The 27,497-nt window shown below is 42.1% G+C and overlaps 1 protein-coding gene across 3 annotated transcripts in view; it reads right to left on the reverse strand.

Moving 5' to 3' along the window:
• The window catches only part of ERG (ETS transcription factor ERG), a gene marked incomplete at its 5' end in the record, with an annotated part of 108,821 nt that overhangs the window by 28,769 nt on the left and 52,555 nt on the right, over nucleotides 1–27,497 (reverse strand). For all 3 annotated transcript variants that reach the window (XM_084273992.1, XM_084273991.1, XM_084273990.1), the window contains one exon: nucleotides 3,590–3,807. In XM_084273992.1, the coding sequence (XP_084130118.1) occupies nucleotides 3,590–3,807 (218 nt within the window). The remainder of the gene's footprint in view (nucleotides 1–3,589; nucleotides 3,808–27,497) is intronic.

Below are 27,497 nucleotides of genomic sequence, written 5' to 3' on the forward strand. Positions count from 1 at the left end.
TGTAAAAAAACTTCCCCCTAATATCTAATCTAAACCTTCCCTCCTTTAGCTTTAATCCATTTCCCCTTGTCCTGCCACTGTCTACCCTTTTAAAAAGTTGATTTCCCCCTGCAGCCTTCTCTTCTCTAGGCTGAACAAGCCCAGCTCCCTCAGCCTCTCTTTGTAGGGGAGGTTTTAATTCAATATAGAAAGAATTGCATTTCTTCCCATTATATTTTCAGCCAGAATGTGCCCTTTAGAAAACCAGTGTTCTGCTCAAAAGCATTTTGCAGGTCAGAGCAGTAACTTGCAGAGTCTTTTCTGGCAGCGTAGCCTGTGTGCCAGCTCACATGGTTGCTGTTCACTTTCTAATGATGCCCACATTAAGCACCTCTGAGTGATGCTGCTGAGAAAATTTAAGAACTTAATCTTATTGTGCTGCTCAGCTGATTTGCACTAAAGTCCACATCCTGATGATGGAATAGGTAGACCTAATTTTATTTTTTTAGAAGGTACACAAAATTTCTCCCTTTCATCTCTTTTCTTCTGTAACAGTGGTAAAGGTGGTCAGGACAGTGCAAAAGTGTGTCACTGGGGTTCCAGATACCTCAGCAGCTCCTGGGTGCCACCTCTTTATTACAATTTACAGTTATGCTGGGGAAAGTATGAATCAAAAAAATGTCTTGTGACTAATAAAAAGAGATTTATTTAAAGACAATTCTCCTAATGCTCAGATTATATATCCTTCCAAAAGTAGATGCTTGTTCTGCTAGTAAGAGTGCAGGCTATGTGCACAAACACTTTATGCACCTGCGTGGAGACCTCTGAAGGAAAGGCAGACACCTTTCTTTGCAAAGAGCAATTTGGGCAGCCTAAACCAGCAGACAATTCCTGCCTATTGACTGTGCAGGGAGCCCAAGTATCACCCTAGGGGATTCAATGTACATATACACTGATAGGAAATAGCATAAAGGAAAGAGAAACTGTGAAGATACACCCAAACAGAATGTTTAATTCAGGGCTTCTGAGAGCTTATCCACCCCTGCAAGTATTCTGAATTCAAATATACAAGGTGAATACAGCTTAGAGTTTGGAGATATGGACAGCAAGCCCCCCTGCCCCAAAGTGGAATGCATATCCCCATGCACCAGGCTGTAAAAGATGCTGAACATGAGCCCACCTTGTCCTGCCTGCTTAAGTCAGGCTGCCAGGCTAGCAGCAACACATGAACTGGGGGGTTCAGGCAAGAAATGGGGAGCATAACTCCAGCCCTCCAGCTGCGAGGCTCTGTTCTGGTGGCTGCACTGTGGTTTCCTGCTCTCTGGGTTACTTCTGGTTTTATCCATCGATGGCACAGAACCCAGGGGAGAAGGAAAGGCACTGAGCACAGGATCTCTCCCAGCCGCAGGGCCAAACACACGTTGACCCACAAAGATGCTTCCAGGCCTCTCTGGATAGCAAGGCAGAGCTTGGCTGACTCCCCGGGCACCCCGCAATAGCAGGGGTGCCTCGGGATGCCTCAGGGTGCCCAGCCCTCTCTGGACCAGGCACTTCAATGCCTGTAGCTGTCTGTGTTCCTAAATCAGGGATCTGACCAGTTTCTACTCGTCTGAGGTGTGCTGGCATGTGACAGTTGTGCTCCCAATCCACAGACTATATGGGTTTGCCTGGAGACACAGTTTAGCTGATGGGCACACATTTTGGTCTTGGTTCTGACCTCCTAAATTGGAATATAACCCTTACCAGGGTTGCTAAAAGGATACGGCAGAACAAGGTTTCAGCTAATAAAAGACAGTATTACTGACTTTGGTTTTGTCCTTAAATCATCACAGTAACAACCTGAGCTCTAATATTCAGGCTTGTTACGTATTTCAGCAATCTAAGACAGCAAATTCAAGATTCTGGCTTGATTATTTCAAAAAATGTGATTGACCAACAAATTCAAATGGATCTGTGTCATCTACACTTTACCTTAAGATCTGGAAGTATGTCAAAGTAGGAGTCTGCATATGACTGACGTATAAAATTACAAATTATTACCATTAATCTCAATAACAATTAACACTAATTAACTAATACACTTTATGGAATTTACACTGAGAAAAAATGTGATCAGTTGTCTTACAGAAATACCCAGTACAAATATTTAGATGTAATTTTAGGAAGCAGGTGAAACTAGTTTTGAATCAATACTCCATTTGTGGTTACATTCCTGCATTTGCTTAGCACACACACAAAAAAGAAAAAAAAAACCAAACTCACTGAATTTGATTGTGCCTAAGTTCTGAATAAGTATGCTTGTAAGAAGACTTCCCCTAATTCCTTGTAACCTCTGTTGACCGTTTCTTTCTATGTATCTCAAATCTTTGACTATTCACTGGAAATCCTGATTTGACTTAACACAATTTCCATTCTTATCACTGAAAAGTGTAGGTGTGATAAGCTGTCAAACCACTTTGTCCTGATTATGGTGCTCATCACATTAGCACAGTAAGTGTCAACAGTAACCGCAGCACACAGGGCTGAGGTTTTTCTAAACAACTGATGCTGGGAGATGAGATTAGCAGACAGGTGTTTGTGGCAGAGATGTGAAGCAGTCTTCACTGGTACATCACCAGCAATTGTGAGCAACCGACTCTTCCTGGACCTCTGCCCTTCAGCAACACCAAAGGAAAACTGTTTTGACAGTCAGGCATTTTAAACAGGAAAGCACTTGTTTGGATAGTTTCCTTGAAAAAAAAATAACAAACCTTCATTGTGCTTTTTCAGATGGAAGAAATCCCATAGAGGGCTCCTGTGCCTAGGAGAGCTACCAGGCAATAACTGCAGATTCACTGCATTACTCTCTCAGTTTTATCAATACAATTCTGCTTCACAGCAGCATTCATTAATAAAAGTCTTGAGACAACAACTGATGCCCTGCCATACTGTGACTACTGCCTGTTGAGCTGAATAATTTCTTTTCCTGTTCCTTTCTACTCCCCAGCTTGCCTCCATACATATGCTCTTTTTCCAGCGCGAGCTTTTCTTAAATCCAACTCCATAGTTATACTCTTTGTTAATACCAATACTATGTTAATACTAAATATAAAACTAAGTATCCATAGTTCACCCCCTCTGCCATTTCAAGAACTTATTCCCTTTGCTTCTGTCTTTGGTTATATTCAGAAAAAAAAAGGCAACTGCCCAAATTACTGTATTTTGACAACTTCAGTTGTGTGCTCGGTCACATGTCACACCCTTAGAGGGATCAGTGGCACTGCCCCAAATTACAGCAAACTCACATTTTGCTAACTTTAATACATACCCTTTCACCTAGCATTCAATGCAAGTTCACATACAAAATGATTCACAGTCAGAGGAAACACAGAAAGGTATTGTGCAAGTTCACGAGAAGACCACTGAAGACCCCCCCATAACACCCGAACGGGGCTGGCAGGTGTGACCCACAATGTTCAGGAGACCTGCATGCTTCTGGGATGGCAGCTGGTGGCCAGGTGGGATATCCTGGGGTATCTAAAATAGCACTAGATTTACAGGGTTAGACAACTGAGCTCTACCCATCACAAGAAAAAGTGTACGTGAGCCCCAGTAACACTGCCCTCATTACCTTGACCCATTAACTTGGTTTGGGTTACACTCCATCTTGATGGTGACTCTGGCCGGCGGCTGTGATAACCAGTCTTGCTGGGGAACACGCGGACTCATCTTTGATGTCTGCCCATATTCACTGGACGAGGAGGCCGTCATCTCTGTCTTTGCAAGGTGGGGCGATCCGTAGGCGCACTCGAACAAGGACTGGTCTTCACTCACCACTGATAATGCTTCCTGCAAACCAGAGAAGAGAAGTCAGTGTGATCAAGTTTCAGAGCAGACATTCCAATACCCCCCAGGGATCATCTCACAAGAAGACAGCCACCCACTCACTTGCTTAAATGTCCATTACTTTTTAGGCACACCATTGCTGTAGATGGGGTTAAGGACTCAAGATGCCAGACATGCCATCATATTGCAGGAGAAAAGTCTGTCTCCTGGGGAGACCAGTCCTACTAGCAGCTGAGAAAATGCACAACACAAGATACCAAAAACTTAGGAACAGTGTCCAGGAGCTGGGAAGGAAGAGAGGGCAGGACAGGCATTGAAGCTTGGGCCTCTGGTGTCCCAGGTAAGTATGTGGAGGGATAAATCTGCCAGTGGTGTAAGCAAGCTGCCATTGATGCTTTAACTGCCCCTGAAAGAAGCAACCATAAGCCATGCCTTGCTGACTCATTGGGAGCTCCTCTTCCTTCCTCTGGGATCAAGGCCAAGTCCCTTCTGGACCGGGAGTCAAGACACAGCGCAACCTCTGACCCAGGGACCTTGCTCTTTCTGCCAGCATCCGGCTCTGGCAGAGATGCTGCCACTGGCCCCAAGAGGACACCCTGCTCACCAGCCACCTCTCTCACTCTCTGACAGAAACCCTTCCTGGTGGGCCAGTCAGCCATGCATCCTGCTCTGGTGCTGTGGGAAGGGCTTCCCTGGCCACCGTCACTGTGACAGCACTGGGGTTATGGCCCTCAAGAGTGGCAGGGTGCAGCAGGGTACACCAGGCCTTTGGTGGCAGGGTGGCTGCCATTGCAGCTGTCTGGAGACTGGGCAGACACAGAGAGGGAGAGAAGACCGCCCTCTCTCCCCACTGCCACATGTTGGCACCAGCTCCTTCCTCAAGTTATCTGGTACTGAGTCATGGAAGCAAGGCAGTGCCCAGGCATGGCTCAGGCAGCGAGCTCACCAGGCCCATCACAAAGCTGTGGGAAGGGCTGATGCTGCTGGAGGAACTCATGATGCCTAATCAAGACTACCTAGCCATAGGAGCTGGTCTGGGCTCCTACCTTCCCACTGGTCCGCAGCACCTCACAGGACTGGGATGGGGGACACCCCTCCAAAAACAGTTTTCCATGGAAAGCAAGCCAAAGTGCAACTCCCTCCTCCCACCCTGGCACTATGGCTCTGCCCTGGGAAGAAACAGAGCAGGAGGGCCTGGTGCCTCCCTCCCTCCTTCTCATGTGGGCCCTGCTGGGGAGCAAACCCAACAAGGGAGGAGGCTCCCCATTCAGTGCACCAGATGACAGCAGCCGTGGAGGCAGCCAGCTGGCGATGGCTGGAGGTAGGAGGGCCAAGGATGGGGATGCAGGGGGGGAGCCCAAGCCAGATTCAGGGCTGGGTGCTTAGTGCATGACTGCACCCTCATGAAGCAGCGTGTGTGGGCCATAATGCCGCCAGCCGTGCTGCTGACGGCTGGCGGCAGGACAGTAAAATTGCATGGCCCTGTCAATGCAGGAGGAGGTGGTAGAGAGGGAGATAGACAGAATAATAGGAGTCCTCTGGCTCTGGGAAGCTGGGTGGCTGTCTGCAGGCTTTTTCCTCCCCTGGCTGCTGGACGAGCTGGCAGTCAGATGCAGCCCTAAAATTCAGCAGTTGTATTTGTTCATTTTAAGGGGGTATACATTTATCATTCTTTTTATTTCCCTGGTTTGTGAGGCCTTGAGATGCACTCTGTTAATATTCATAGTTTTCTCTGCAACCACAGGGGCTGGAACATCACTCTCTTCTTATTACTTCTGATGCAAATTGAGATCACCCCTTAATCTCTAGACTTGGGGAATGGGATCTGAAGCAGTGCTTCAAATACCACAAGACTCGTGACAGAATCACTAGCTCTAGCTCTTCCCATCGCAGACCAGAACACAAAATTCAGACAGTCATCTGCACCACTTCATTACTGCTATCCAGATGTTGTCTGAGTGCAAAGGTCACCACAAGGCTGTCGCCATCAATATCACCTCCCCAGTCAGCAGCTCGGCTCTGCATGCTCCTCTGCCAAGCCATGTCCAGCTACCAAACTGCTGCCTTGTGGGTATTGGGGGGTATGAACATGCTTCTGTGAGACAGAAGGGATGGCAGAATAATGCCTCTTCTTTTTGCCATGCCTCTCAGCCCCCTGTGGGTCTCTGGCCTGCTAAAATCTCCTGGTGATGATGGTCTGAAGCTTTCCTGATGAGCTATTTCTGGTAAAGCCTGAAGACGGTTCTTGCTTCTCAAGGAGGTATAGGGGGAGATGGCTGCTGTGTCCCTTGCTCCACAAAGACTGCTCCCTGGCTACACTGTGCTGAGAGACAGCAGGGGGAATTGATGCACTTGGACAGTAAACTAGCAGGGATCATATCAGATGACCTAAAGAAAGACAATGTTACACTGGAAAGAAAATAAAAAGTTCTTTCTCAGCATTCCATGAGAGTTTTTCATGAAAATATATATATAAATACACACACACACACACACATTTGCACACACACACAGCCTGTCCTGGCAATCACGGTGCATCCCACGCCTGAGACTATTTGCTGCACAGTTCCCTCTGTGCTGCCCCACTGCTGAGCTCATACATGAGCCAAAAAACATGTAATGAAATGTTAATTTTGGAAGAGCTAGCTCCAGTAAATACAAGAAAGTGTGAACAAAGCAGATATAAGACTGCAAATACAACAGGCAGAATGTTATTTTACTCTGTAAACCATTTAGTAACAGACATTTTTAAAACAGACATCATATACTATATAATGGTAGTTTTCTCATCCTCCCACACGTAGGTAAAATGAAGTAAATTTCTTGTGTTTCTTATTAAACATGATTCCACCTCTGATAAATTAATTCAGGAATACTTAGGCTAAGCATAATACTTATGCTTACCCTAATACTACAACAAAAATGGGCCCTGCTACTTTTTGGCATTACTAATGACATTAAATATTGCTTGTGCAATGGATGCCTATTGTATTCCTCAAAGAGGGAAAGCACGCACAGTTTAACTTCCTGAGGAAGACAGCAAATGCTGGAAACATGAGCCAAATTTACAAGGGTTATGTGAACATCTAAAGGACTATGGCAAAACCAAATAAAATATAAACTGAACCCAAGAGAACTCTGACTGCATATTTCAGGAAAAAATGTCTAGTTATTCACGGACAAAACCCCCTCAATTTGCCAGCTAGAGTTTTGTTATGATTTAATGGCGAACTCTCATCTGTACTCCATCCTGCTAGTTATCAGTTAGTGCACGCTGACAGGTCTGTAAAGGCTCTGTAGGAATAACTGAGTTTCTGCCAACTTTGCATGCTGTTGGGTCAGCCCTTATGTGGAAGGCTTATTAATGTGTACTCTAGGAGCCAGAGTACCTCTGCTATGTTACTACGATGGTCTTTGCTGGCCTGTCTTGAAGAACAGTAGGATACCTATCACTGCTCCTGTGAGCACATTACGAAAGCTGAACTGGCCATCTAAGCTTTTGCATAATTTTAAGGAGTCAGCTAGAGAACATGGTCTAAACTAGAATTAGCCTTACTTCCTCCTCAGGTACTTAACCATCTTTTCTCTTTTCACACCTAAGTGAGATGGAGGTTTTGGTGTGGGAAACATGGAAACTATGTTTAGTATCTGTTCTGCTACTCCTCCTGTCAGCCAGCACTCAGGCAGTCACACCAACTGTCCTCTTCCCAATGCAGGGAGGACCATTGATGTTGATTTACCAGCAGCCAGTACAGGCAATACATGTGGTCCTTGAATAGCCTCACACACACAGAGAAAAGTTTTCTGCAACATGCAGGTGGGAGCTGTGTGTCCAGAGTTGGCAACTGCTGCCATTTTTCCTCTTTAAAAGGCGAGGATTTCTGGCCCAGGCATTTCCGAATCCACTGACCTTGCAAAACACAGTGGTGCTCTACAGTCAGTGCTCATACAACCTGATATAACCTCGTGTGAAACTCATGCTGTTGAAACGAAGAGCATCGAGAAATAGGAAGCATTTCTCAGCTACACAAGAATGTCTGATAACTGGCATAATTTGGTATCCCCCAAAACAGAAAATGTCCTTCATCTGCTCCTTGCATGCTTCGTTTCATCTTGCCTTTCCTTGATTTCCCTTTACTACTTACAGCCTTCAAGCCTTAACCCTACATAAGCTGTGAAAGGAAGGCTCTAACAGCAAACTACTGACCAGCTGAGGGAAAGCAGAATGGGTATTTCTTTCCCAGGTACAAGGACTAAAAAATGCTATAATCCTAAATGCAAGCTCCTGGACCTGATGCAATATAAAAATTGTCAGCATTCACTATCATGAAGAATAGCTGCATGGTCTGGTCACATATAAACATAGACAAAACTATTAATGCTGACAATGTTTGGCAAGGTTTTTTTACATATGCATGCCAGTTCTAATTCTAATAAATACTTTTCATTACTCATTTACATGTTAATCTCTTTTTTTCTCATCCATATTAATGCTCTTTCTGGAGCAGCCTGGCAACATCATGCACTAAAGTGGGATAAAGCAAGGTAAACATTAATAAATATTATAAAATAGATACATTACAAGGCTTCATTCAGTCTTGCCAAGTTTTATACCTTTATGAATTTTAGTAGCGGATGGGTGACCTTCCTGGATTTTGCATGTAACATATTCTCATGATATGTCAGAAATAAAGCCTTCCATTTCTAGTAACCACTGTCTGGGGTAATATAATATGAAGAAAGCAGCACATACTGCTGACAGTGGCAGGTGGGAAACGTCTTTCGTGCAAGTCTGTGAAGTAGAGCTGTTGCTAATAGTGTCCAAGGTCAATACTGGACACGGATTTTCTTTATTTCACCTTCCTTTCTCCACATACTCCTTTTTATGACATCACCAGCAAAACAGATATCTGTTCCTTCATTAAGATTTTAAAGATTTTAACTGCTTGGACTATGTATGCAAAACCTGGATTTTCACTTGGTTTTGACTTATACTTAATCGATAAGTAAAAGAAAATAAGTAACAGGCTGTCAAATTTGTAGAACAATAGGTACAGAAACGCCTTTAAAGTAGGCGTAAAGTCATTAGGACAAAGGTGTTTACTTAATCAAATGCGAGATTACTTGGCCTAAAAACACCAAGTTACAGGAAATGTGACTGAAGTAGTTCCCATCATGAGAAGTGTATGCAAGTTGACCTGTCCTTTATAAGCAATGTCAGGAACTAAGGACAAAGATTTTTTTTTCCTAAAGCTTGATTAAACGTAAGAAATGGTTAAAGAAGACAATAAAGTTGTCTAGCATAATTTGCTTGTGCTGAGGTTTATTGGGGAAAAATACTGCAGTGGAACTAAAACACTTTGGAGGCCATTCTAACCTGGTGATGCTTGTTCTCAAGTTAATTCCAATTAGGGAACATGCCAGCTTGTGCATGAAATACATTTGTGCGCTGTCCCTCCACGTCATCAACCCAGTTTCCACTTCAGACATAACACAATTTCCATTAGTTTGTACAGCAATAGAATTCAGTCATGTCTCCAGGTCACTCACTGTAGGTGTGTATAAATGTGCAACTATCAAGCTGATATTCAGCTCTCTTTTTTACATTTCTTCAAATATTTCCATGCTTAATCTCTGTAAAAGAAATGATTTAGAGGGTCTTTTTTATCCCAGTTGGCTATCCAAAATCTATCAAGTGGTATTTACTGCTTTACAAAAAAAAAAAAAAAAAAGCTTCAAGAACTTACTAGCCAGCACTTTCAAATTCCTAGCAGGCAACAGCACACCAATATGATGAATAACATTAGCAACAAACCAGTAGGACACTGGGCAAGAACTACATGTACAGAACATGAGGAGACACAAATACAGCAACAACCCTTGTTGTACGCTGAGAGATGCTGCAGAGAGTGAAATGCATTTATTGCTTGAGGAGTCACCTTGTGTCAGCAGTCCCACATTCCAAAACGGACCTGTTACCCTTGACTGTGAGGGACTTGCAGTAACACTGCAATTGAGAACTTTTAGTTAGCTTTGCCATCTGACACTGCATTTATATAATGTATTTTTTTGACACTTGTTTTATGGTATTTCTCCTCATGAATGCAACCAACTTACTACTTCTCTAGTCCGATTTCATGACAATACGTATATAAGCACAAGCTTAGAGCTCCACGCAGCCACAATCCATCCAGGCATAGGCTGTTTCCTATCACTTGTCGGATGTCTACAGTTGGTCAGAAAAATTAATTCTCCATTCTACAAAGAATTCTGACATACTGGGACTTATTCTCATTTTAAATTAGACAAAAAGCTGTTATACAAAAACTTTCACCGAAACGTTTATTAAAAGGATGAATTGCAACGCACTGGCATGTGTTGCGCAGATGTTAAACCATTCTAATAACCTTACATTTGGAGAGGACCTGCACTTTCTGAGGGAAGATTGTTCTGATTAAGACCATACAATTAGCTCTATTAAGTGTTTCCATGCTTTTTTTGTGCTCAGTCCCTTGTGTACTTGGTAACACTGTTTAACAAAATTGTGTGCAGCTGATTGAATTACATCGAATTGTATCTGAAGGAAAGACCAGGTGAAAGCATGCAAGGCAGCACACAGTACGCACCTGGGCGCAGCTGCTCCAGACTTTAGCAAGTCACTCTTCTCACTTACTACTCTCCTATTCTTCCTCAGACTACATCCTCTGATGCCCTAGGAAGCTGTTTATCCGCAGTGAAAGCCTAATTTCAAACAGGCCAGGAATGTTATTTCCACGCTGGAACAGAGAACACACGCGGGGCTGGACACCAGAACCTCGCAGAGCAGCAGGCAGTCTTCCAGGCTGAAACTCACGTCTGCAGCAGGCATCCCTGCATGGTAAAGCAAGCTGTGGCTGAACTGCTAAAGGGCTCCTAGCCTAAAGTTGTGGTTCTGCTTTAAAGCCAAGTCTTTGAGCTTTGGATTCATTGCTTCCAGCAATAATTGGTGAAACGAAAGGCAAATGATTGATGTTTTAGCCTTGCCGTAGCTTATTAATCATGAGGCTCTTACAACTCTGTTCTGACCATTTGCAAATGAAGCGGTTCTGCAAGATATTCAATACAGTGTGTGGAACATACTGAAAAAGGTTACTACTTGAAATGCAGTCACCTGAGTCAGGAATTGAAGCACACATCTGGAATGTGTTTTCCTTCCAAATCTCCGAGCCTTGGATTCATTAGATCAGACAAAAATCCACATATTATATTCATGAGAGAGTTCAGGAACAACAAAAAGCCTTGGCAAGTACAAGATAGGAAAGACAGATGTTGTCCTCACCTCCACCCATGAGAATCTTATTGCCAGCTCAGCTAAACATCCTCCACCTATTTGCAAAGAGCCCTTGGATACTCTGTGGTAATCCAAACACAGGCCTGGCGCTGCAACTTATCTGATACCTTCCTCTTGCTGAGAAAAATACAAAGGATGTTTGGAAGCAAAGGGGAGCCACTACTGCAGTCGCACTTGAAAAAAGGAATAACCAAGCATCCATCAAAATGATGTTGCGAAATTGCAGGCTAGATTCATTTCTGGGAAACAACAGCAGATGTTTAAGGACTGATCCTGAAGCCCTCTTCATGTAAGCCATTCTTGCTTCATTAGGACTAGTAATCTGGATAGAACCTCACGGCTAAGACCAAGGGTTTAACATTTTGTGTCTTAATGAGCAAATTCTGAGACATTATAAATTCAAATGTAGACTGTGGGTGCTTTATCATCATTTCTAATATACAGACTGTCATTTCTGAAATGTCAGCAAAATCTATTTTTGCCCAAGCTATTTTTGTCACCTTTCATCACAGAGTAATATTTGTAGCACCGGGCATTCAACTGTAGATCTCCAAGTGCTTCATAAAATAAGAAAAAAAAATCAACATTCCACTATTGCAGATGGGAAAACTTTGGTAAGAATGACTAAAAATGTGTGTTGGTTTAGAAAATATATCTCCTTCACAAGTTCACTGCCATATTTGGGACCACCCTGCACTCCACACACTAAAACTGCCACAGCAAGTAGGGTCAATGAACCACTAACTTCTAGAGATCCGTAAAGTGTCCATGAACATCCAATTTAACGAACTGCCATTTCCCAATCAATTATTTCACGCACAGTCTGTAAAATGGAAATAGGCAACTCATACACATCATGTGCCCTGGACACCACCAAAGCAATACAGCAGGCTTGTTCAAATGCAATGATGAACGCCTCCATCTTGAACCTATTTCTGCACGCTCAGTGCCTGAGTGACTTCAAGAAGGGCATGCTTACGAGCAGCTCTGCCTACACACAACCACCAAAGAGCTGCAGCAGGCCTCTGAATGAAAGTGGACATCAAAAGTCATCAGACGGTACCAAAAAGCCTAGGGAGTAAAGCAGATAATCTGGGGCTTTACAGTAATGAGTCTGGTTCTGTTTTTCCTTTTGCATGAGCAGAGTGGTGGTAAGTTGCTCAAAGGCAGAGGCAACACCATGTTTTATTTACTACCTCAGTGACTGAATGAACAGTGCTAGAGGTGGCTGTAAGGCTGGAGCAACACAATGATCCGTTGGGCTCAGAATACATATTCCTGAATGGTTATGTCATCTGTAATTTACCCATGCTAAAAACAATTGTATTCTGCAGATTGTGCATTGTATATGCATTTTAAAAGAAATTGTAGCTTTGTGTGCTTATTTTAGCACTTCCATCCACATAAAGAGCTGTAACACAGAAGTTTGAATGACTATTTTGCAGTCAATACAATAGACTTTTCTTCCTTTTCATCTTGATAGTAGTCAATTATGAATTTAAAGCTTAAAGTTTTTTCCTCCTTTATGTTTGGATTTTTCAAAATGCCTAGAGAACTGGAAAAACTTGGATATAAACCTTTTTCCTTTCAGCCCAGGGCTGCTAGCCTCTTGCTTCTACCCTGCTGTTCCAGTATAGGACTTCATCTAATTTGAAAGACCAGCCAACCTTCTACTTTGTTAAAAAAATAGAAACATCTGGGTTGTTTTGGTTTGTTTTGTTTCAACAATCTTTCAAGCAAAGATTTGTTTGGCAAAACAGGTGGCAGGTTTGTAAAGTGGCCTGCAGCCCAATCGGAAGTGAACTGAGGCTGCATGCCACACCTGCTATGAACTTTTGCTAACAGATCAAAAAGATATTGGGAAAAAGTCTTGGGACCAAAAAAGTTGCCCAATGCAAGACACTGATCCCATTCTAGGCATATAATCCTTCCCTCTCCATGTTTCTTCTTAAAATCTTTGGTATCATGGGTGGTAGTTTGAATGGGATGCCTTCAAGAACTACTGTGTTATATTGTAGTTAATCACCTGGCTTTGCTTGAACATGGTAACTGCCCTGGTACTCTGGTTTTGGTAACTTTATCGAGAAAATTCTCAACAAAAAGATATCATATGCTTTTCCCCTGCCTTATTCAGAAGATTTGTCCAGTGTTATCATAAGAAGATAATTTTTCCTACTCTTTAGCCAAAACGACAAGATTATACATTGCATGTCAGGCACTGGAACAGGCTGCCCCGGGAAGCAGTTAAGTCACCATCCCTGGATGTATTTAAAAGATGATTAGACAAGGTGCTTAAAGATATGGTTTAGCAGAAGACAGGTATGGTTGGACTCGATGATCTCAAAGGTCTTTTCCAACCAAGTGATTCTGTGATCCTGTGATTTTTGCTAAACTGATCCACGACATATGTATCCACCACATATGTATTTGTCTAGCTAATTATATACACCCATTATACATATACACATAAGGATAACTACACATACACACACATATTTAGATTATCCCATCCTCATTCTCTGAAAAAAATTTACAGTAAAAATAATTCAGGTGTTAAAATACATTTCTCTAAGGCATACTAGGTACCAATGACAGACTCATCAGCAAAGTGATGAGAAATGTATAGGAAGGAACGAAGAAACCTTTACCACCATTGCTTTGGTGAAAGAATTAAATATTTGGGGTAAAACTGAAAAGAGCATCCAAATGAGTTTCCTTTCCAGAGAACCTTTGGTTTTTATGAATGCCTAACAGCACAGGGAAATAACACTTGGACGACGGCCACGAACTGAACTTCTGTGTGACCTATCGTTTCCCTGCAGTGCCTCTGCGTGTGGTGTTTGCGCACGTGCGCACGCGTGTGTGCATGTGTGTGCGTGTGATGAGAGGGTCACTAACTTTCTGGTTGGGAAGACTGCAGCTTCAGGGGACCTTAGCTCCAAATGTAATATTAGCCACCCCAAAAAAATTGTGGGAAAACAAAAAGGCATCCACTGGGCATGTTAGCCATTAAATCTGGCTGGCCCTCTCAAACCGGCAGCCAGGCACAGCAATCAGCCTTCCTGCAGCTCAGCTTCTTCCTCAGAGACACCCTGTAGCTGAAGATGCTCTCGCCTGCTGCATCAAGCTGATGAGGTCTTAGATGCCTCCCTACGTTCCCCTTGACAACATTTAAAATTCTCACCTTCCCGTTTAGAGAGCACATCACATCCAACACTTATTAAGGCAATTTCCTCGCTTGACAGATTTTGCAAGCATTGCTTAAGCCATCTTTATTTGTAAGGAGGCTTTTATTTACTTCCAAATGTATTTGTCTTGGTATTTTTGACCGACTTCTCTGCATTAGATAACTGGAATTAAAATGTAAATTGCTATTGCTTGTTTAAAATTTACTACTTTAAGAGCGCTCTGCATTTCTGCACAGTATTGTACCAGAAAGTCCTTTATTTACATTATTCTCCCTTCCTTTCCCTCAGATCTTCCATGTATACACTGAATATATACATACATAGCGAGATATGCCTCTCATGGTAGTCCCCATTTTACGAGCATATGGAATATTGCTCAGATGGGTAATCTTTCTAAATTCAGAATGAACTTTCCAAGTATGCCCAGTGTGTATGTAAAATATGACTTCCTGTCACGATAACCTTTGCAGTGTATAGCCAAACATACTTTCCTATAATTGTTTATAACGAATATCTTGATTCATATTTCAGCACATGTTATTTTAGTCACTCGCCGCAAAACATGACTAATGAAATTGAATGTCACGGTATTAAGTCATTTCTGTGTGCGCAAAGATGAACAAAGGAGAGTGCTTAGTAAAATAGCAGTAAAGTTAAGTGCATGCTTGTGTTTAAGCCTATTTAACCTGCTTTGCTGAACCTGTATAAAGTAAGGATATTGTTTTAGCTCAAACATTAACTACGAGACCGGTCAAAGAGACTGGTATAGTTTTAGATACATTGCAGTTGGACATGTAGCCAAACCAACAGATTGGAATAAAAATGTGGTTTCATGCTTATGATGGACAAAGTTTGGAGTGGAAGTTCATTGTTTGTCCCAACACGAAACAAAACAGAACTACAAATCCTCACAAACACAGAAAAATTAGCTTTGTGACACACAAAAGATGTAATCCAAATTACACCTGAGGTTTTATTTTTAAATTGAGTTCTTATTACTATATTTAAGCAGTACCTTTCTCAACAAAATCACCATTCCAAAATTACAGAATTTAAACAAATATTTTATAACTTTTTCTCATTTTTAATTTCCCCCCCCCCTTTTTTTAAATAACTGCCTCACAAATTCAATCTTTGACTTTATTTTGCAACTTGTGGCTCTGCAACCATGGTTTCTGCTGAATCTCACATGCAGCAGAAACAGGTTGTGGCCCATTTTCAATTGTAAATGTGAAGAAAAAAAGGAAAATGTCAGTGGAGATCTTCGATGTGGCAACAAGTGAAACCCTAAAGTTTTTCCCTGTAGCAGCACCTCCTCTCAACTAGTGACTACCAACCTCATTACTCTCACTAAAACCTCACTGATATTGACTGCATTTTTCAGTGACATCAACATTAGCTCCAAAAGGACAAAAAAAGACTGCCTGCTGCCACTGATGAAAAGTGAACTGAGAAAGCCAGTGGAAATGATGACCACCTCAAGTCCAGATCCCTGAGATATGCATTTACTACAGCAATAGAAAGCCCACGATGCTTTTCCCCATACCTTGGTAATTAGACCAAGCCTCTAATAAGCATTACTATATAAAGTGAGGCTGTGAACGCAAAGCTTAATGTATGCTAACAGACAAGAGTTTGATTTACTTTTCTTGGGACCATATATAAAAGTGAGCCCCAAAATGTCTTTACACACTATACGTTTTTCCTTCAAACATACAGGAGAGGTATGCGGACCATTTCTCTTTTATTGTTTCCCCAAACAAACCCATTTCCTACAAGCTGTTCCCATATCTTTTGTGCCACATCCAGCTTCCCAGAAAAACAGCAGGAAAACAAAGTGTGAACTCAAAACAACCTATTTCCACAGAACAATGTGCGGTGCCATACCAAGGAGAGAGAGAGGTAAAAGGGGGGAGGGTTGGGGAGAGAGAAAAGAGAGAGAGGGAGAGAAGCTGTTTTGATGCTGCCAAGAGACTTAAAGAAAAAAAGGAAGGAGGAACTTTTAAAAGTCACAGAGAGGAAGAGTTGTGTAACTGCAAGTATGCAAGAGGCAAGTTGCCAACTATTTCAAAGGATTTGAGGTTTCAAAATCTTCGAGAAGGCTAACTGATTTGCACTCTGGGTTTTGAGCTTCCAGGAACACCTTTATATGTCTGAGAGCCAGAAACTACCATAACTTTTTATAGACTACTCAAGCCATACTTGGTCATAATTTCAAGTTGAATCAGTAAGGAATGTAAACAGACACCATTTATGCTTCTCTGCAATCCAATAAAATGAAAGCACGGACTAAATAAAGCAAAATGATACATGCTGTTCTATAAGAAGGGAGAACCAGAAGATCATGTTGATAAAAGTTCCTGGCTGACCTGAGTAATCTCCCAAGTTCCCGGTACTCAGTAAACCAAGAAAACCCACACATTAAACTCCCAGAGGTATAATGCGTATCACTCACTGAGACGCATACGCTACGACTCAATGAAAAATGCCACCGTGCGTTTTTAAACCCTATTTCCATATTTGGCTTGTCAAGGATATAAAAGCAGAAAGAAGGAATACCAGTAAGCAAGGAACAAATTATTTTAGGCTTGCTGTCCAGCACCATTAGGCAAGCAAGAAAGAAGCATTTGTAAAATCAGCACCACAACTGGAAAGGTTTTCCCCTAATCAAGAATCTGACCAGCTTTGAAATATTTGGGTATTTCACTGCTTTTGCTGTGAAACACATGTGGTTCCTTTTTTTTTCTGTCTTCTGTTGATAAAATATACAAAAACACAGACTTTGCAATCGCTTGCAATTAAAACCCACAGTCCAGAACACTACCAAGTGTTGGCAAGCCCTGGCATTACCATGAAAGGTGTAGTCTACAGGGAAGGAGATATGGGGCAACATTCATGTCATGTGTCGACTTCCCTCTGCGGGCTTTGAAACTGCTGTGGTACTGCAGCAAACAGGACCTTCCAAATGTTCTCAGTAGCATTTGCCAGCAATGAATGTTATGTGGTGCTAGATGCAAGAAAGAAATGGCCTCTGCTATCTCAGGCTAGAAAGAAATTGACTGCACTATCTTAGGCACGGAACTAAGGTGAAGCAGTAGATAGACCTTGTCACAAAATGCTTGCAGCTACCACAGAAGGATGCAAGAAGAGAAAAACGATACAAAATACAAGTTAAGGGCATAATGTGAGCAGTGTGACCATCACAGTGTGCCAGAGGTTATAACTGAATTTGAATGAGCTAGGTAGAAGATGATAAGAAATGAAAGGCTACCATGCCAGGCACGGCAGTATTGGAGTGGAGGTGAAAAGAGTGAGGAAGGGGTAAAGAAGAGCGAAGAGCAATTCCTCAGAGTCCAGAGCAAGCCCAGCTAAAATCAGACAAACGACTCATCCCTGCCTGGGCTCCTTCTGCTGCTGTTTTCTTGGGCTCACTGTATCTGATCCCCCAGTCTCTGTCAACATCACAGTGGCAAGGGGGACACTGGAGGGACGTCTCCACTTCTGGATGCCCTTTGATTGCCTAGGACCATCCCTGGACCTCCCAGTGGGAAAAGCATGCAGGAGGAAATGCAGTGTGGGTACAGACTGTGCCCTCCTGTGCTCCCCTGTCATCCCCAGACCCTCCCCCACTATAGATACTTATGCAAGGAGAGAGGGAACATCCCTTCAGGCTCCTGCAGGAGCAAATTCCCTAACCCAGCACGTCCCACCAAAGGGAAACCTGTTCTCATCCCTGGTGTGCAGAACCTTCCTGACCTACTGCAATGTCAGGGCTTGGCTTTTGATAATGTCAGGAGCTGCCAACAGCTGAGGTAAGCCAAAGGCAACAGTGAGTCGATAAAAGCACTTGACATGAGAGCAGGAAGGTGGGCTTTTTATGTTTTATTTTCCCTCTGAGAGCCTGACAGACTGAAGACTGGAATTTAACCAAGCAAAGTCTTGAGAGTTTTCGTAATATATCATTCAGCTCACCTGGAACACATCCAGTTAATGAGGCTTTTGTAGTTGTGGGTGTTCAATACATTTGCAAGTCAAGTAAATAACTACAACGCACACCCGCCTGTGTCGGTGCCCAGGCTCGGCTGTCCATGTCTGAACCAAGCATCTCTTCAAAGTATGAATTAATTTCTCAAGACCATAATTCTGCAGTGAGCCCGATACAAACTGATTGCTTAGGATTTCAAATGCTGTTGTTACCAAAACAGAATTGTTTTTAAATTGTTCAATGTTGGCTAATTTTCCTTCATCAGACTGAACAGAAACATATACCTGCTTTTGCTGAGAGAACAATGACTCTTCTGAATGAATTTTAAATATATAAAAGCTTTCTGAACCTTTTTCTTCTAAGATACTTCCAGTAACGCTGAAATAGAAAACAGATCTTTAGAAACCAACTCTTTTGTAAGAATATGGAAAACAGATCTAAGGCTTCAGGAAGATTTTTGCTTCCTCATGTTGAGTATTTCATCACTGACCAGGCATGTTTTAAAGCTGTTTATTACCCTCTGAAGCTTCAGACTTCAGTCACAAATATGGAGAAAATGTTTGCTAGAAACATTTAACATTCCTGCCACATCTTATTGTATTCTACTTTTTCTAGAATTAGGTTTTGTATGTTGAGTACACTAAATTTGTTCCATGCTTAAATCATTTTTTAATAAATTACTTGAAAATTTAGTTCTTATTTATGCAGTTTCAAACGTCCAGAATTTATGACTCTGTATTTCTAGTACAATACCTGAGGATATTTTTCTAACTCTTGTAATTATTTTTTTTCAGGTATCACTGAAATAATCAATTCTTGCAAAGAAAACTGTTCATTTTAAAACTTGCTAGCTCAAATTTCTGTATCCCACACTGTTCTTTTATGTGAGGACTTCAATTGACATAAATAGAACTGTTTGTAAATAAGAGCTAACAGACCTTAATTTACAGTTAATGCTGAAGCTGTTCCAGTGCTTTGAGCAATATCTGAGCTTTGTGGTAACCTATGAAATTTTAGCAGCTGAGTAGTTAGTGTGAGGCTGCACTTCACGGCAGATGAAAAGTGCATATAGGATAATATTGACACCAATTCTGTGGTAAACAGAAAAACCTCAGAAAATCACAATGAAAGTGTCTCATGATGGGCACCTGATAAAAAAAAATAGCTGTTTGAAAATACATAGTGATTTTTTAAAGTCATGCTGTGGATCTGTGGATGTAACTGAAAACCCTCCCGTCAGATCCCCTGCCCAAGTCATCAGCCACCAGATCACGCGGGTACAGAACCTGCTCTGACTCACCAGTGCACCACAGCACTGTTCCTAATCAGCTTACAACGTGGGAATTTTAAAAAGTAGAATGTCCTGTACTCAGACAGCAACAACGGGAGTAATTAGCAGGCTACTGATTACACAAATAGGAAGGGTTTGGGATTTTTTCCCTCTTTTATATTTTCCCATACAAGCAAAGTAGTGAAATTTGCCAAGTGATAGAGAGGGCTTACAATCATACTGTAATTTGAGATATGCATCCTCCAGAAACCCACAGTGCCTAAGAAAGTTTGTTTCCTTTTTGTTAGTCAGTGGAGACATGGCTATTTTGCTTATCACATCCATTCAGATCTGATGACACCCATTTTGCCACTTTGCCGCTAAAAACTGGATTTCCTGTGCAGGTCCCTTGATCTTACTTCGTTTTAGGGCAAAATCAGCTTTCAGAAGGATTTGGACTATCTTCTTCCCTTTCTCAGAAACGTCAGTTATGTTGCACAGTATGATGTTGTTGCCAATGCACTGTAGGTACTTCAGAACTTCACTGTGTTCCAGAGCAGTCTGGATCAGCCCATGGCAGATAGTGGGTCTGTGTTTCCACCTCTGGAGCAGCTGAGTCCAGGTGTACTGGACGCCCCTCTGAGTGCAAGCAAACTGTGGCCGGCACTCTGACACCAAAGGGATTGAGAAAAATGCACTCAAGATGTCACCTGTGCCATAACACTTGGCTGCCTTTGACTCTAATTTGTACTGGCACATCCGGCATGGCAACACTCGGTGGTGGTGTGACTTCATTCAGGCCACAGTAGTCTCCTGTCAGTCTCCACTCTGCAGTAGACCTTCACCCTGGCCACATGGGACTGATAAAGGGTGAGCAGATTCTGCTGATCACTTCTTGGCTCTCTAGATAATGGATCAGCTTATTGGTGGGAATCAGGGAGTCTCAATGCAATACAGCTGCTGGTGCAATAATGTGGTATCAGTCAGTGCTTGTCTTTCTTTGATCCTTAATCCCACAACAGAGAGGTCCTCTGAGAGACCAGCTAAGGTAGGCAGCTGTTTAATTTCTTCCATCTCCAAGGTAGACATGCCAAAAGCCCACTAATACCCTTTTGGGTCGTTTACATACCCTCTCCTGAGGCAATCTATGCCAAGGATGCATGGAGCCTCTGGGCCAGTCACAACAAGGTGACCCCTGTCACTCCAGAAATACAGATGCATTGTGGTCTTTCATGACTTGATGGCATTAGGGTACAATCTGCACCAGTGTCCACTGGAGCCTTATACTCCTGCGGTTCTGGTGTGCCAGGCCATCAGATCCACACAGTCCAATAAACCCAGTTGTCCCTTTCCTCCACCTGGCTCGAGACAGGGCACCTCTAGTCCTGCTCATCATATCTGCTACTCACTTCTTGTAAAAATGACTTAGAAGCCCCTTCAAGAAGATCATATGTACAATCAGGCATCCCACCTGTGCCTGGAGAACTTCCCACCAGAGACTGGAGTGGCCTTTTCTTTGGAAGAATCCCCTTCTGTGATTGCTTTTACTTGCAAATCATGTACTCATGCCTGTAGGGTTGAGATCGGTTTTCTATCCCACTTCATGTCCTCTACGTGGTCACACAGATAAAACCATAGGGTGCCACATGATGTGTATCTTCTATATCCTCTCTCTGAAGCAAAGGACCACTTGCTCCTAGTAGTTGAGATACTATTCCATATGGGCAGGGAACAGGATGTACTCTCTTCAAGTTCCTGGAGTTTCTGGGACAGTTTCTCTACATCCAAGACAAGAGAGGAAGAGAGAGACTTTCTTCATATTGCCAGAGTCAACCAGAGAATTTACCCACTGTTGGTGCCTCTTCACTTTTCCAGTCTATCACGGCCAATGAGTTGACATATGACAATGGTGTGCTCCGTAAAAACTTCCACCACATGGGTTGTGTGCACTGGACTTCATCAGGATCTGTTGGCAATTGCACATCATCTGGGTCATAATAAGCCATCTTCCACACAGCTAATTCCCTCAGGTACTGAATACCTTTCTCCACGGTGGTCCACTTACCTGGATGACATACCACATCTTCACTGAAAGGATACCTGACATAAGTTGCCCCCAGAGACTGAAAACATATTTTTCCCAATCACCTTGTCAATGTCCCTTCCCTAGACAGGGATCCCAGCTGCTTGGCTTCCCTACCCTCTAATCCCAGGCTACTGGCACCATTCTCCCAGCATTGGAGCAGTCAGGTAACAATGTTCTCACGTGGATGGTGGCTGAAATCTTTTCAAATGTCTTGCAGCTCACCCAGGGACAGGGGGATTGGGTGTTTATCTCCAGTTCTTCTTTTGTCTCCTGTTCTTGTGATGGTCCTGGTTCACTGTCATCTATTACTAAGCAAACTGAGGTTTTTATGTATTCTTCTTCTGTATAGGAGCAACTGACAACAGCATGGGATGAGTTTTTTGGTTCAGCTGCAGTGCCTGTCACGGGGGGTTGAGGAGCTGCGGTGCCTGTTGCCAAAGCTGGGGTAGCTGTAGTGCCTGACAGTTTTCCCTCCCTTCCCGCTGATGGTGCTAACTAATACCCATCCATGTTTGGCAGAGACTTGGCCCAGCATAGTGTGGTAAGTTGTGCTTCTTTGGAAGAGACGCAGCTTTTTCCTTTCAAATAGTCTATCACTTCATCAGGGTCCTGTAGTTATTCGGGGGTGAAACTCCAAACCACTGGGGTTGAGAAGTTCTCTAGATACCTGCCCGTGCCTCCCCCATGCCATGCCACCCCTGACTATTGAGCCTCACGGCCAATCTCTGGATGCCATTCTTAAACCAATTCTCTGAACATTCCAAGGGCTTTCAAAATTCTCAAAAGCTGCTGTACCCAGCCTGAAGGAAAAAGGGGAGGTTAAAGAGCAGGAGAAAGTATCCCTTTCTGTCTTCCCTGTGGATTGGGCGCGAGTATTAATCAATTCCATAAGATGTTGTCTGAAGTATGGGCACGACAGCAATGCCACATACAAATACCAGCTTAACCTCATGACCAGTGATGTTACCATATTGCAAATCGGTATTACACAGTAAAGCAAAATGAGAATCCAGACCCCTCACCCAGGGGTGATAAACAGCACTGCAGGGAACACATACAGCAAGTAAGAGCTTAGATAGCACAGCCATGTGAACAAACAAAACACCATTGTGACCGCCAACTGTTTACCAAACACAATAAGTGTGTACAACAACTGTGTGTTTAACATGCACTGGGCGGATCTGTTGTTATCTCAGCCCCTCGTGCCCCATGTTGGGCACCAAAAAGGACTGTTGTGGTTCAGCCCCAGCCAGCAGCTGAGCACCATGTGGCCGCTTGCTCACTCACCTGTGGGACAGGGTGAAGAATGGGAAGAAAAAGGTAAAACTTGTGGGTTGGGGTAAGGAAAGTTTACTGGGATAGCAAAGGAAGAGGAAAATAACAACACAGACAAAACGGGTGACACACAATGCAATTTGCTCACCCCTGGAGCCCAAAGCTCAGCCCACCCCAAAGCAGCAGCTCGACCTCCCCTGGCAGCTCCCTTTATAACCTGAGCATGACATCATGTGGCATGGAATATCCTTTTGGCTAGTTTGCATCAGCTGTCCTGCCTGTGTCCCCTCCCAGCTTTTTATGATATTACCTCTATTCCAGCCAAAAAACAGGACACAGAGAAACTCAAAACATCAGAGGCAACTGAGGTAATGTTCTGGAGGACTTTGGTGTGCTGAAGATACCCAGAGTGGTTACAACTTCTATGGGAGACTTTCCATTGCTTAGTGTTGTAAGACTTCAATATATGGAGACAAATGAGGTGGGGATTTTTGAGCAGTGTAAAAAACCTTTCATTTTTAGGTTGTACTCTGGGCTTTGGATTCTCGATGCATTTGTCTAATTCACAAGAACAATCAGGAAATTTTGGTGGGGTTTTGCGTGGGACTTCTTTGCTTGCAAAGCTCGACTTTTTTTAGAAGTTTGGGCCTCTGTTCTCATTTGCTTGGCCATGTTCTCATTTATTTACACAAGTCTGGTGATTGTAAATGGTCTTTGAAGTACTGGAGATTACAGTTTATACTCACTGTCATGAAAATTCAGAGCATAATGACTTTATTTTTCTTTTCTCCTAGTACCCCTTGTATACTATGTTGATAGCTTAAAAAAGGCTAAAACTTTGTCCTCCTTAGGATACGTCAAGATTCAAAGTACTTCCTTGACAGATTTTGTTTTCCCATCTTTCCCTTTGTTTTTTTTTCAGCACTGACTGGCAGTGATTATTACTGGTGCCATTACTTATGTTGTATGCAAATTATTTTGAAGCAGATTGCATTGTTCCTGCTTCTGCTCAGCATCTGGTTTTGGTGTCATTAGGAAACTTAGAAGTTCCATTTCCAGCATCATCCCAATTCTATTTATCTTAAACTCTTAAAAGAGTTAATTCTGAGGATGTATCAAGCTTCCTTTTTAACAACAGTAGTTGCCAACTTTCATGATCTTACTGAACCTTAGTTCCTTTGAACGTAAACTCTAGAGTTAGCTGAAAACCTATGACCGTTAGTAATCATTCATTTCAGCTTAAAAATGGTGAATTTCAAGGTTTAAAAGGCAGAGAAGTTGTTGATCAATATAACATGTGTGATACCCTGAAATTCCGTAAGTCTTAATCTCTTGTCACCTTCTTGAGAATTCCAAAAATTATTTCCTGACAAAAATTGTAACATTCCTTGTTGTGGCCTTAATTTCAATACTGCATCCCGCTGCTCTCTACATTCACCTTGAAACTTTAACAGAGAAACTTTAGCATCATTTCCCCTCATCTTCTGATTCAACCTTCTGTGTTTCTCTGAGTCCTCCTCTTTTCACAGGAGGAACAGAAGATAAGCTAGGAAATAAAAAAGGAAAACAATGCCTTGGGGACTCACAGACACCCCACTTACCCACTTAACACAATCTTAAGCGACCTAACAATCCCCTCCTCTCCAATGTCATAAAAGCCTTCAAGCCCCCTAAACTGCAGTATTTGGAGAGAAAATTGCCACTAAGATACAGATAGATGCATTATCTTTACTTGTGATACTGCAAACATTGGATATTTTCATATTTTAAAAAATGAGCTGAATGTGCAGAAAACCTCTTTCCCCAAGGGGTTATGCTGCCTGCCTGCTTTTTCTTTACACCTTCAGGGATTAGTTGTCGGTCATCTGATGGCAAGAGCCCACCTGAATCCCAGCGTACAAACTAGAAACTTAACCAGAAACGTGTCTGTCTCATTATTTTTATTAATTAAAAAGCACACCCTAAAATTCCAGGTTACTGAGCATTCATCTGCATCAGAGCCTTAGCCAAGGTACTCATTTTGTGTGACATCTACCTCTGCACTTCTCTAGTACTAGAGAACCTTTTGTCACTGAAAACTGAAGACTTCAAGCTGTCATATACTCTAAGAAACTGTCCTTTAAGAAAACCATTAAATATCACAAGACTCCTGGTAAAAATGTGCGAGCTGGCAAGAATTCCATCCTCCAAGAAGCAATGGAGACTTGAGGCCAAATAAAACCTCTACGAAAGAGGAAAACAGCACTATGAAGGCCTGGGCTCAGAAGAGAAACATACTTCAAATTGAATTTGATCTGGTCTGGGTTCTAAAAAGTTAGATTAAGTATGTGATGAAGATGTAGGGGTGTGGGGGAAATCTGAAGACAGCTAAGATTTAGCATTCATTCTAATTGGAAGGTATCTGGGCACCATCACAGAGAAGTAATTCATGCAGAATAAGTTAAAAGTCAGTAATTTATAAATATGTTTTATAGATTGTGTTTTACTTCAAAATATTTTTAACGTCTATTTAAATGCTTTTTTGTCAAAAAAAAAGAAAAGATGTTGCATTTATTAAATCTGTAGCACATTTCTCCACCAAGCAATTTTGCAATTCATAGTTCATTGCTATCCCATTTTGAATGTTTGGAGCTAAAGCTTCCCATCCTAAGTGAGAGAACCAAGTGCAAAAGCATTGCATGGCTAGCAAGAATAGTTAGCAACAATTTTTTATCTGAAAGCATGTCATTGATAGCCTTGCAAATAAAAACCCTGTACAACACCATCAAATGAAAGGTCTGATGATTTTAGAAGGTAATGTTTACTACTTTGCAAAACAAAACCAGCCTCTGTTTCTGTATATTGAAGGTGGGAAGGAGTATATAAAAGTTTTACAAAAACTGCAGGTTTTTGTCTTTTCAGTTGGTTAAAACTATAGGTTGTAAGACACAAGAACGAAGAGTACAGCAAAGCCCCGTTGCCCAAATTCATCTCCTGTGTCTTTGTTCAACTTTCATTTCCATTATTTTACTAAGCAAAGGCTTTTCCAAGGAAAAAAGATCTAACCATTTTCAAATTCTCTTACTTTTTCCAGAAAGGTAGCACTGACCCAGTAGGGGTTTTAGTTTGGGTTTTTTTTTTCCTTCACATCTGTGAAAGCAGGTAATTGGCATAACAACACTTTAGAATTACCAGGGAACGGTCCACCTACAAAAACCCATCAGATGTCTCAATGAGTAGAAACAGTGGGAACTCTCAAGCTGATCAGCACCTTGGAAAATCAAGATGCTTATTCAGGGATTTAAGCAGAGATTTAACAACCCAACCCAAGCAAACCCTTTTCTGTGACAATTTCAACCCGGTCCATTTAAAGACTTTCTATTAAACTTGCCTCCTTTGGCATAAAGCACCAATGATTTAGCTGGGATTGTAAAGATTTACTATGCGCTTTTCCTATCTTATTAGAACCAGTGATGGAATCCAGTCACTTGAATTTCCTTGGCTCTGAATGCATGCTGCTGAAGAGTATGACATCCAGAGGTTAAATTCCTGTCTAGCTTTCATTTCAGCTTGATAACTGTAGTGGGTACATTTCCTTAAAACCTGTGGATTCCAAATTGAAGGAAAATGTCTTTTTAATCTCACCAGTAATTAAAAACAAAACCCTAAGAATTAAGCAGTGAAGTTAGTAGACTACTCTGATGATTAGAAGACAACGTAAAACAAAATTAAGAACTTGTAGGTAAAGTTTTGTAAAAAAAAACTTTTTCAGATTATTTGGTATTTTTGCTAAAAGTTTAGAAAATGTATTAAAAATAATTACTTTAAGTAAAGACCTTCACTGAAACATTTTAAAGAAACCAACTGTTTCTTGGCCAATATGACTAACAACACATGCAGTTTTACTCTTCCCACAATGTAGAAGCCCCATGCACAGGAACCAGGATGCCTTTTTTGCCCTTTATGTATCAGACAAGGATGGTGATGAGTCTCTCAGTATACTTTTCCTATATTTTTTCTCCAAATCAGAAGTAATATGATTTTCTGATATGTCCCTGGACATTGAGCCTTCTCACTACTTAACCTGTCTAATGCTGCGCATGTGCAGACACCTCTGTCCTTACAGGTGTCTAAAAAGTGTCTATAAAGTCTAAAACCAGCTCAGATGCTTTCAGTTCAGTTCGTGTCTGTATGGTTTGATGGATCACATCTACAACAACCAGTCAATGAACACTGCGACCCTCCGCAGAGCTTGTTTTGGTTTGTTTTGGGGTTTTTTTTAATCAGGCAACACAGCCTGATTCAAAGTTCACTAAAGTAAATGGAGAGACTCAGCACTGTCGACAGCATCACACTGATCCAAAGCCAGGACAGGAAACTCTGAGGAAACATAAGAGCTACCCTGTTTGTTACCTTGAATATTTGTTTAGTGTTTTGGAATTTACTGACTAAAACTGCATGGAAGAAACTTGGCAGCCAGAGACTTGTGCCAAGTTGTGTTATTCTGGTTGTACCAGAACTCCTGAAATAAACCCCAAAATCCAGTGAGACTTCTGTGTTCATGTCACAGCCTCCTTGAA

Source organism: Gallinula chloropus, assembly GCF_964237585.1.
Source record: "Gallinula chloropus genome assembly, chromosome: 1".
In the NCBI taxonomy this organism is placed as follows: Eukaryota; Metazoa; Chordata; class Aves; order Gruiformes; family Rallidae; genus Gallinula; species Gallinula chloropus.